This window comes from Agelaius phoeniceus, chromosome 2, assembly GCF_051311805.1.
Source record: "Agelaius phoeniceus isolate bAgePho1 chromosome 2, bAgePho1.hap1, whole genome shotgun sequence".
NCBI classification, from domain to species: Eukaryota; Metazoa; Chordata; class Aves; order Passeriformes; family Icteridae; genus Agelaius; species Agelaius phoeniceus.
The window spans coordinates 62,575,290-62,587,792 of record NC_135266.1 but is presented as its reverse complement, the minus strand read 5'-3'; the positions used below and the strand labels follow the sequence as shown (position 1 = coordinate 62,587,792).

General features: G+C 38.8%; 1 protein-coding gene across 3 annotated transcripts in view; it reads right to left on the bottom strand.

Moving 5' to 3' along the window:
- Positions 1–1,742: 1,742 nt before the first annotated feature.
- The window catches only part of COG3 (component of oligomeric golgi complex 3), a 30,812-nt gene continuing 20,051 nt past the window's right edge, over positions 1,743–12,503 (bottom strand). For all 3 annotated transcript variants that reach the window (XM_054653130.2, XM_077173683.1, XM_054653150.2), the window contains 7 exons: positions 11,020–11,140; positions 8,654–8,742; positions 8,420–8,554; positions 7,340–7,415; positions 5,759–5,886; positions 5,091–5,189; positions 1,743–3,895 (listed from right to left, as the gene is read on the bottom strand). In XM_054653130.2, the coding sequence (XP_054509105.2) occupies positions 3,866–3,895; positions 5,091–5,189; positions 5,759–5,886; positions 7,340–7,415; positions 8,420–8,554; positions 8,654–8,742; positions 11,020–11,140 (678 nt within the window). In that variant the 3' untranslated portion in view covers positions 1,743–3,865. The remainder of the gene's footprint in view (positions 3,896–5,090; positions 5,190–5,758; positions 5,887–7,339; positions 7,416–8,419; positions 8,555–8,653; positions 8,743–11,019; positions 11,141–12,503) is intronic.

Below are 12,503 nucleotides of genomic sequence, written 5' to 3'. Positions count from 1 at the left end.
AGCCCAGTCCCAGCCAAGCTGGCTCAAGTTGTGAGTTCAGTTCTTTGCTCCTCAGTCTCCTTGTGCTGGAAGAGGATCAGCCCCCAGGGGAAGCTCTAGGGTTAGTGTGCTCCACAAGCATGAAGGGAAAGGGCACCCATGGCAAGTTGCATGGTGAAAGGCTGGGTTACAAGAGATGCAGGATGCTCTCCCACTCAGCCCCCCCTCAGAGAGTTTAGCATTAACATCCTTCACTCTGCACGGGCTCTCTTTGCAGCTGAAAGATCCAGAGACAGTCACCCATTCAAGTGGCCAGAAAGCAAAGAGGAGCTCCTCCTTCAGTCTAAAAACATTCAGCTCATGAGCCTGCTCTGAAATAATCAGTGTTGCAATACTTTTGGCAATCTCTTTCTCAGTGATATCGCTCCTTGCATTTTTTTATCTCCTACCTGCATGAAATACTGAAACGCAAGAAATTAGTGCTCACAGCAAGCGGTCACATCAGCGTTTCAGACCAACTCTTCCCTTATCAGGGTGGTGACAGTCACTTTGCAATGGAAACAAAGCTCCTTTCTTCAAGCTCACAATGCCCATCTGTGCACCAAGTCCTTGAAAGTAGGTTTGCTTCAGCTGACAGCACGTGGTGGATCCCAGCGTGACCGGCAGGGTTACACACCAAATGCACAGTGCCTTGAAGCACATGGCTTCCACACTGCAGCTGAGGAACTGGAAATTTGGGAACTGGCTGTGCCAAGTGTGCCTGATGAGCTTGCTCTGGCTCCCAGCCAGACACACCTGGGCTGGTGCAGAGGGGATGGCAGAGAGCAGCCTGGGCACAGGGGCAATCCAAGAGAGGGAACACAAGGCGTCTCTTGGGTTTCCAGGCTCCAGGGGATGGCAATGCCCACAGCTTAGTGGCACGGTTGGCCACCACTGAAAGGAACCAGCTCATTCTTTTTTCCTTTTGCTATTTAGAGGTCTTTATACCAAAGACCTGACTTGCTCCACATACTGGCTTGGTTTTAGGGCTCAATGGGGATGAAAATGCACATGAGTGGGAGAAAACAGCATTTGTGGACAGGGCTGGGTCTACCTGCAGTCACCAGGATTTGCTTCAGCAGCACAGACTTTTTCCCCTTTTCACACCTACATCACTTTGACAATACCAAATATGCAGTTTGAGAAAAGAACTACTAGGTTTTGCTTGGAAAACACATGGCAGTGTAAGATTTTGCTGCAGGCATCACTGTTGTCCAAAAGCTGCCCAGGCATTCATCTCATTTGGATGCAATCCAAAGGGCCAGACCCCTAGAGGAGCCTCCAAGTGACCAGGAAGCTCTAGGCACACACCACTGCCCCATACCTCTCAGATAGAAGCCAAATCTCACAGGGAAGGAGAGCTTTTACTTGCACAGTTCCATTCAAATGACATTGTGAAAGCCAGAGGGTGAAGGGAAGCTTCATGCTGACATTACAGGGGACAAACCACAAGCTTCTGCATGATGTGTTTCACACCACCAAGGGCCAGAAGAGCACCACAGGGTAATGAGAAACCCTGGGTACATGAGTCTGTGAGTAACCAGGCAAGAACAGTCATCAAATACAGTAACACTTGTGTTTTCTGCCACCAGCTCCCAAGCTCTCTTAGTAAAAGCCAACTTAGCTAAAATATGTTCTTGTATTAGAAGGTTGTGGTTCACAGTTGTGGTTTCGTTCTCCTAACAAAACTGCAAGGAAAGAGACATTTAGTCACACAAGACTGCTTGTCAGTAAAGAAAATACAAATTTACCTTTATTATAACCATAAAGAGGCATATATTTAACAATTAGCTGTACATTCAGCACTCAGGTATATCTGTGTCAAATAAACTCAATTCTCTTACTGCTAAAAAAAGAACACTTCTCAGCAATGCACAACCTGTGCTTATTAGGATGTTTATTGTCTCTGTATTGCAGTTATCTTGACAGACAAGCCTCAGGATACAGAATAAAGCTTTACTCTTGGACCAAAATAGGAGGCAACATTTTTATTTAAAAAAATTAAAAACAGCAAGTTTCTAGTCAGATAATATAAAGCATCTTAAATTAATCTTTTGAAACTATTTACACTATTTGTAAACGTAAATATCTGAAACTGTACAGGTTTAAACAAATGTTCATTTAGCAAACAGGCTGTATAAACTGACTGCTCTTCTAATCCTTCCACCAGCTGTCCTAGAGCTGTCTGGGTACCCTAAGAGAGAAAAAGATCCCAAGCACAAGAGTGACTACTGTCATGGTTTACCCTTCACAACTCTTCTGTACAATGTCTGTATTAAGTTAGTCATAACTCTGTACAGTGACCATGCAGTCCTTCTGAAAAACCTTATAAAAAACAAATATACATATATTACAATGCACTGGACATTATTTTACAGACTGTATTTCTACATGAGTAAAGGGAGAGGGCAAGTTTTTCTCCTTGTTAGTTCCTTTACTTACTTTTTAAGGAGTCATGTAAGGTCCTATTAGTACCATTTATGTATTTCAGCACCACTGCTGTAACATTTCTTGTGGTAGCTTTCAGTCCTACCATCTTATACTCCAGTCTTGTTATTTATATCAGGAAAATTATTAAATCAAAGTATCACCGATGTGCAAGGAAATTTCTTCATATTCCAAAGTACAGAATAGGCTTTATAAATAAGTTAAAGATCTGTCACATAACCCACTACATTTTCATTTTACAGTGTTGCACCATGAAGATTTACACACTGAGAGACCCTGAAGTGTTCATTCCATTAAGGGCCAGGCATTTAGCATCCAGCTTTCCACACTAATGTCCAATTAATGCTCACTCAACACTGTGCACTTTTACCAGTTACCAAGTACTTATCCTCTCTTTACAATGCAGATTTGACAGCCTTGCATATCCTTTTGAGGCATCCCCACACCCCCTGATTAGCACTTTCTCCACAGCACAAAGGCCGTGCAAGCTCCAGACCCTGTTCCCACTTTAAACAATGTGACACCACCATCTGATCTTGAGAAAGGCAAAAAAACCAACTCTACCCTAAAATTAGCTGAAACCCTCAGTGCTAAGCAGTGCTGTAAAGCACCTGAAAACATGTAGTTCACTCAGACACAGCAGAAATTATGTTGCACAGCTTTCCATTCCAAATCCCAAGGATCTGAGACCCTTCACATGGAGAAAGGCTAGAGTATGACACTTCAGGTCAGGCCTCACAGCTCCCAGTCACAAGAGTGTAAGAAACACAGCCCATCCAGTGTTTCAAGAAACACTTCACGTGTGAGAAATTAAGTTTTCCCACGCAAGAACCTCTGAATTACTTTCAAGCATGTGGTGGATTACCAGGATTTTCAGAGAAGTTAGAGAAAAACTCAGAGCATGCCTGCTTAAGTCAAATTGTCATACCAATATTGTCATCTCCCAAGTCTCACAAATATCTATTGCTGCTCTCATTTGATTCCCTGCACTGTATTTCCAGCATCTCTTTGAAAGTGTGACTTTCCATTGCATATATCAACTCATTAAGGGAAAGCAAGAATGGTTTTTACATTAAAAAAACAAACAAAAAAAAGTTTTCAATTTTGAAAATATCTAGAAAAGGCAGTAATTGAGCTTCCATAAGAGTGATCAGCAAAGGAGTTTTTGTTTCATTTGCTTCTGCCCACTGCTCAAGCCAATGAACAGGAAGACCTCTACCAAATCAACAAACCTGTTCATTTTGGGTTTTTTCCCTAAAACAGGGTTAAGCAGCCTGGATAGTTTTGATGCAGACTGGACTGCACAGGGATCCTTCGTTGACTTCAAGCAAATGTCTCTGCATTCCCTTCACTCCCTGGCATTTGGCTGAAGCTTATTCAAAGCAGCCTCACTGTTGGGCTACTTGGACATCGACAAGAGTAAGTTCACCTGAAAGACAAAATGAAAGCCTAAGTTAGAGAAGCCAAGTTTTAGAACTGTTGTGTCATATTTTAACCTTTAAACAGGATTCCTAGGAAGTACATTAATCAGAAGACAGTTACAAAACAACAGCCAAAATTTCCTGTCAAATGCGTACTCACAGGCTTTTTACCATGCAACTGATGACCATGCTGACCACTCATTTCAGCAGTGACAAACTACTGTGATAAACTTCCTCAGGTAACTTCATGCGTTGTCAAGATTTCCAAAAAAAAGGCACACTGGCAAAAAATGCTACCATTCACCTCAAATATCTGAAACACACTTGGGATCCTTCACAGTACTTGTTTCCCATAGATTACAATATGGTTTCCCACACACTTCAGTCTGTAGGATAAGTGATCCTAAGGTTCATCAGATAAACAATTAGAGGAAGCCATCTCCTCTAGGATTACCTCACCTCCTTATGGTGCATCACTCCCACTCCAGGACAGCTATCACACATGCCTGTGGCCACACACACTGCAGGCAACACCCTCTAATCCATAATCAGATTAGCTGTTTAAATCATCCTGTGATAATCAAGATTCTACCTACATTCCCTATACTACTATGGTCAAAGTGACATTTTTAAAAGCCTACTTGGTTTCTGACAGAGAATCCTAATAGAGGGAATTCTAAACCCAAATTATCTCTGAGCCTACAGACCATGCAGGGTTACACTTTCATAAACACCTGCACATTTTCTCACTACAATTCACTTTAAATGCACTCCAGTAATTCATTGTCATGCTTCCTAAATGTAAAAGCTGCTGCTTTTTGTATTTGTCAAAGGAAAGACTGCCTTCAAATGCAGTTTTTTTAAGGCATATTCACTGGCTTTGATACCTTTCCAAGAAGACAATGCCAGGAAATGGCAAGACTCTTCTACAATGCTGTACAACTCCATTCCCAGCAACATCAATCACCACCTTGGTTTAAGAAAATCTATTAGACATTCATTAAAAAACCCAACCAAAGTCCTATCCTAGCTGGGAATCTTAAGATCAGATAAAGCCCGAAGTTTAATCATCCAGGATTAAGGGGGATAAGAAATAAATAATGATACTGAACACTGGAAATACAAAAAATGAAAAAAATCAATGTTTATAAAAGCCAGTCACATGAAAGAACAAATGATAAAATAGGGACCTTCAATATATACCTGTTCCATTGAAGGACAAGCTATGATCTGGAGGTCTTCATTACTAAATTCTTCCTTTAACAGAGCATGGAGTTTCTGGAACATTTGCTGAATGTTATTCTTTTAAAGGAAAGAAGAAAAAAATCAATATTAAAAAACATAACACCCATCTTAAACCAGAACAAACACAATGTACATGGAATAGCTACTGAAGTGACCAGGTAGGGAGGAGCAGTCAAGCCCCAAGAACTTTTTTCTAAAAGAAGCCCCAAAACAGCTACAGGAATCCACATTAGTCATGAGATAAAAACTTCAGTTAGATGTGGCTAAAGTGAAACACTAAGTCCTAAAGACTTAACCTGGAAGCTTAATACTCAAGCTTGGCTCCCCTGGTTGTTTACAGCAGGTTTTCCACTCAATCTGTATCACCCTCCCTGCCTCTGGTGCTCTTGCCCATGCATAACTAACCAAAATCAACTGGTTGGTGTGGGACAGAGTTAATTTTCCTTATGGCAGCTCATTTGGTGACAGGTGGAAGATGTACACAATAAAGAGCAGCAGTTACTTCCCTGTAGTATCCATGTGTTGCACAGTACAAGCAAGAGCAATAGAGCTGTTTGGATTTGGCTTTTTTAAGCTGAAGATATCATCATGAAATGTCTACAGGAAAACATGGCAGCAATACTCACCCTGACTGGCTTAAACAGAATTAATTCTGTATCTTTATTGGACAAGTATAAGGACATGCTTCGTAAAGTTGATGGCAACTTTGTTTTTATTGTCTTGTAAGTGGAAGAGACCAGATCGTTGATCTTTGCTGAAAGTAAAAGAAAATAAGTTTAACAGGCTAAAATTGAGTTCTGCTTGCTGAAACCTACACTCCAGAAAATCACCTCCACTCTCCTGGGGCGGATCATGACCAGAGGTTTGAGTGGAAGGGAGAGAGGGGGTGCTGGGCTGTGCAGTGTCAAACCCATCACAGGACCACTGCAGGAAGCCTGCCAGACACTGCTTCCTTTCCCTGCAGAAAATGCACCCATCCCATTTCTGAAAGATACCACATCCTCCTGAGGCTTCTGAAATCACAGCCCTCCAATAGCAACTAAGTTCTACATAGGCTCCCTCCCAGAAAACCTAACTGGAAAAGCAACTGCTGGGAAACATGCTAGCAAAGAGAACAGAATCACAAATCCTCCTTACTGGTGATAGGCCATGTCTGTGAGAGGAAAGGCTGCACAGAAATCTGGATTATGAATTAACCAGACAGGAATCCTCTGTCAGACAAGACCTTCTTTCTTTATTGCTAGGAATTTTAATGATTTTACAAGATCATTGCCTAAAGGCCAGGGGAAAAAAATACATTTTGTAGTTTTAAAGGACTGAAATTAAAATCCTGTGTGGGTTTTTACCCTCCCTCAACTTCTGCCACATCTAAATTTTCTGCCTAGTCCCACTTCCCAGACAAATGACTCCAGGAAACAGCAGAAACTCTGCTTTGATTTGCTTCTACACACATAATTATCTCCAAACAAACATTAAAAAAACTCCTGAAGAAGAGGGAGACATTAAGCAGAACCTCGAGTTAGCCCTTGAGAGTGTCTGACCCGTGGAGCAGCACTGAATTATGTATGAACATGGCTGGCTTTGCATCTTAAGAATATGATGCAACAGAAGGTTCCAGTGTATAATTTGGAATAATCAGAGCTCATCCAGAAGCACAACTTTGTAAAGTGAAGAGCAAAACAACCAAGGAGCATCTAAAGCTGCTCCAAATGTTCCTATGAAGTGTTCACATTTGAATTTTTAAAAAAGAGGGAAACAAACCCAGATTCCATTTTTGCATGGTGACAGGAAAACTCAAAACAAAGTAAATACCAAATGTACAGACAATAAGGGCTTCAGTGAGGATTCATTCTTTCCTACACAAGTAAAAGCTTTATCATAACACAATTAATTCCTTAAGCACATTCTGTATGCAGTTGCAGAAATGCTGTTTACATGCAAGAACAATCACAGCTTGAGAAATACTCAAGGCATTCATCTACTGCACCAATTAAACACATATTCTGAAGTTTGTCAGGTTTTTAGAGCTGGCTTAAGACATTTCAAATAGCACACAGGCTCAAATGGAAGCCAGGATTTGCAAGAAAAAAGTAGACAGTTCTTATATGTAGAATTTTTCAAAATCAATCACAGTCTCTCAGTCCAAGTTATTCTGGCCACCTCTTCAGATTCCTAATAGTAACATGAATATAAACCAAAGTAAATACCTGGTTGTGCCCAAGGTTGCTGTGAAAGGCTGTAATTGGGACCTCCTTGAGTGGCCATTGTTTTTAAAGCAGCTGCCTAAAAGAAGTAAAATCAACAAAATGATGTTTCTTTCAGTTGAGTTCACAACAAAATAACCAACTAAAAATTACAACTCTCTGAGATACCACAGTGTACAGAATCTCCACTGATTTGTCTCTTCTATGGCCTGACTTAACAACACACAGGGGAAGCAGCTTGACAGAAATGCAATTCAAAATTACAACCATGATCAATTCTTGAAAGTAAAATTCAAAATGGGATTAAATTTACAAAGATGCTTAGGCACCTAAGGATACAAAACCTCAAAAGAGACTTATCCTTAAGCAGCTTAGTCAAATTCCCCAGATTCCCAATGAATCACTGAGATCACTCAGACAAACTATCAATCTCACCAGTTACCCATCTATATTATAGGCATGCCACTGACCCCTACCGCCGGAATGATGGGCATGAGTAAATTTAATACTGTAATCTTCTAAATTCTTTAAAAATCAGCAGCTGGGATATCTGCAGTCCATGCAATGCTGTGGCCCCAGTTTCTGAGAGGTCATGTCACTTATTCTCAGGACCTAAGGTTCAGAATAGATCCTCTTGAGAGGTTTTCTCACTAGAAATCCTGGCCTCTAGAGCAGGTTCTAGAAATAAATGCATTGTAACAAGACATCCAATACTCTAAGACCTCCCTCAAGAACACACATGACCCAAGACTGTTTTTCAAGGCTTACAAATGCAATCAAAGTAGTTCCTACAGAAAGAAAAGCTCCTGCCAACCTTTACACACTTGTTACAATTCAAGGAAAAAATTAAAGCTTCTTGATCAAGGAACACAAGGGTTGCTTGTACAAACAAGCTATGACATGTTCCTTTAACCCCATTAATCTCAAAAATGCCTGGAAATTGCTGTTGGAATTTAAAGGAAAGCACATTATCTTCAGCTAATCACACAGCACTAGCAGATTGTCATATACCCAATTTAAATACCAATTCCCTTATCCTCCCAGTACTTCAGTTAGGTTAACAAACATACAACACATTTGTACCTTTGTCATGAACTCCTCCAGCTGGTCTATAAACTGTTTGGTTTGCTGCTGAATAAACTGCTCACAAGCTGATTTCAGATGACGATCTACATCTTTCTTGGAGTCGATATAATGTTCTCTGATTTCTGGAGTACCCTTGAACAGAGAACAACAATTCTCTTCTTTTTAATTGCCAGAGATCACCACACACTTAAATGACCCAACTTTTCTTAATGCAATAAGACTCCACATTACCTCCAGTAAGAACTGTATCAAGGCATTGTTGCTGTTCAGTCTGAAAAATCTTGAAACTGCCTTAGGATTCAGGATTTTAAATGCTGCATCTGTGAATCAGAAAGTCACTCACACTCTAAGTCAATGCCACTCAGCTCCAGGAACTACAAACTATAATCACTCATTTATGCATAAAAATGGCCCAGCATGAATGATTATGACTGCAACATAAATGACTCTAGCACTGCTCAGAGTGGATGCACAAGTGCACATGCACAGAAGCACACAAAGCTTAATTCACTACTTGTCAGTGGCACCTATGGTACACCTGTACCTAACAGTTGCACAGTCTAAACAGATAAATACATACAAGAAACTAACAACTTTCTGATATTAACTGCAGTGCTATAACCATGACAATTGCGTGAGCTCTCCTCTTCTTGCTGCTTTTATCTACAAGTGGAAGACCTTAATATAAGCTATTTAAGCATTTGCAGATAATATGCAGAATTTTGCACACATTGCTTGGGAAAACCAACTACAATTGCATGAAATAACTTTTAATGCACACTTTTTTCTTCTGTGCTTAGATGTTTTAGGACAAAACAATAAAGCATCAAGGTTGATAAACATTCATGTTTATGTTCTCTACACAAGTCTTAAGAAGGAAAAGCAACAATGTCTGTAAATTAACACAAAATACTGAAATTACACCTATAGTCTCAACAGGATGCTGTCACACTGAAATCTAGTCAAATTGGGAAAAAGAAAATTATTAGTTACAGTATAGCTTTTTACCCTACTGTCAGCCATTTATCATCATACACATCTATCTGCCTTTTTTCTTCACTTCAAAAGGAATTCTGCACTCTGTATAAAACAGAGGGAAAAAAGACATAAGAGTAAAAGAAGTGTTTTCTGAGACATTAAATAAAGAGAGAATACCAAATACATAGGTTTGTAGACTTTGCACTGAACTAAGAATCTGCACTCCTATGCAGTGAATGGTGAACACAGAGCAAGATTATTTTTGTTCTCTGAATTTTTTACCAGCCATTTGAGAAATTCCAAAGATTTCCTAAATTCTTGATTAGAAGACTATGAGCTAGTCCTTTTTCCCACTGAATATTTCAGTTACATGAACCTTAACATTATACTACTTTAAAGAAATTGGGCAAAAGCATGACTTTTACAGTAAGCAGTATTGCTCCATCTGTAAAAACCAAATTAAATCTTAAACCTGTGTGCAGGAAGTTTGGCTAGAACACAGTAAAACTATTAGCCATATTATTTTTCCTCAACAACTCATCCCAAATATAAGAGGCCTACTGGCCTATGCTACACCACAGTAAGAATTAAGCACAACATCCATCTTTTTAACACCACTGCCACCACCACCCAATATAAAGAAAGTGTTTTCCATTACTTACCACTACCACCTGCAAAGCACTGGCTGGCACAAAAATTTATTCCATTAAATGAATATGGAGAACAAACTTGTGTGTCAGCCAGGACAAGACACCAAAAGGATGTATTTGCCCTTTAACCTCCAGTCAACTAGAAACCACTCAACAGGTAGGAGGTTTCATTGATGTTCAAATGCAACAAGTGAAATGGTTAGTGTAAGAAATGCTTGCTTCAGAGTTAAGACTGCAGTATATTAGCAGGAAAGAGAAGTAATTTCTTCAGCTTTCTCTTCTGGAATGGAAGGAGAGAAACTTGACATGCTTCCAATAATTTTTCCCATTATCTCTACAACTTGGAAAGTGCATGACAGTTAAATTTTGTGTTAAGAGCTTTTTTCCTGATTTTTATAAGGGAACAATAGTACAATTTCAAAAACCATGACCATGGCCACTACTTCTATTTTCCTACAAGAGACATGCTTGCTACATAATACCATAATACCGCTACTGTTAATTGAACTTGCAAAATAAGAAATCCTTCTCAAAACAAAAACCTCACAGAAAGATCCAGGAAATCTTAATTTGCTCTAGCTAAGTTGACTACATATTGTTAAATTCCCCTGCTAAGCAGCAGTAAGGAAAGATATTCCTTTAACAGGCCAGAAAAGAGGAAAGACATTTCTGTGCAATAGAAACGTAGATTATTTAGCTGTTCTTAAAAAAGACTGGATAAATTAGTTAGGTCAGCAGTGAAAGCAGGCAAACACATTTCATACAAAAATAAAGAGTTTATTAGATATATTTTGAATTGCCCTGAGTAGGAGAATGGTTTTGGCTTTTTTCAGAAAAGCTAGGAACAAAGCAAGAGATTAGAAAAAGCATACAGGTCATTGCAAGTGAACATAAAATAAACCCAAAACTTTTGCTGGCACAAAGGGAGGGCAATCCCATCCCATTCTGTAGCCAGCAGCTGTTTAGTACCTCTAGTTTTCTTAAGGTCCAGGGAAATTTCCTTAATGGTGAAATCAGTGTGGAAAGGAGCAATTTGTTCACGAAGAATCAGAAGGTGTTTTATTAAGAAAAGCTGTCCATCGACCTGGGTCTACAGCACAAGAGAAAGAACATGCATTACATGTAAAAAAACCCCAAACATTAAATGAGGAGCAAAGTTTCAACGTTTCCACTTTTATTATTTAACAAGCTTTTTCCATTAGTCTGTAGTGTGATTAACTACACTCTGGCATCAACAAATCCCATTTCTGTACTATTCCTAATACACTGCACTACAGAAGCATTAATGGGATATTTTATTCCCATTTCTTAGAAGAATTAGATTACACAGCCATATTACTAAATGTCCTCATTAAGTAAAGGTATCCACTATTTGAAAGATACAAATTTATTCTTCTTCAGAGAGAGGAATTATTTCGTGTAATTCATATAATTTATAGTTGAAAAACATGAGGTTCTAAATTTGTTTTCATCATTACAATGACTAAAAAAAGTCAACGTTCCTGTAATAATCTTGATTAACTGTGCCGTTCTGCAAAGGTCTTAAAATGCATTTTTCTCATGTCATTAAACACAAAGCTTAGTTAATTTCTAAACAGTACAGCAAAGATACAAAGAGTAAAAGAAGGCCAAGTTCACTCCATCTAAATGATGCGTTTTGCACTGCTTGTTATTTTAACTACATGCTTTATAACACGTGCTGGTTTTAATCTTTAAAGTTCATGGCTCATTGAGGTAAAAGGAGGAGGACTCTAGAATTCAAATTTGCTTTTGCAAGCTGGAGGAGCACTTTCCTTGATATAATGTTAAATAAAACAGAAAAGATGAAATCAGATTTTAAACCTGCAGTTTCAACAAATAGAAATTTCACTAAAAATGAGTGGTGGAAAGGGCATCTTGAGTTGTTTGGGGTTGATTGTTTTTGTTTTGTTTTTTTTTTAATTCTTATATGCATCGTTTTACCAGGTAACATTAAATTAACATGCATCACAAACAAAGTGGTAGAGATCCTAGTTCTGGGCCAACCTATTTAGGGTTCATTGCAGAACAAGTTTCATTCTCTGCAATACTTTTAAATCAATGCTGGCCAGGTACATAGTGCTGGAATTGGTATTTAACTGTAGAATTCGGAATCAGTTACACAGGAAATAGTTATCTGTTCAAGCTAAAGAGAAGTGGAGCTTCCATTTCTTTTTAAAGATGTTATGTTTAACACATTTTTTTAAAGAACACTCAAAAGAAACACTTTAAAACAGATCATTTCCAATCAGAACTAAAACCTTTTTCATTACTAAATATTTACTGCTTATAAAAATCCAACAATTTTAGCCTACTAAGACTTTTCTTTTCTAATTTACTGCCTGGCTGTTAGGAATTAGCAAATTACTATAGGATAAAAAGGAACTGTGACAGGAAAAAAAAGTTTATTCCAACTACTTAAATGCAGTTAAAGT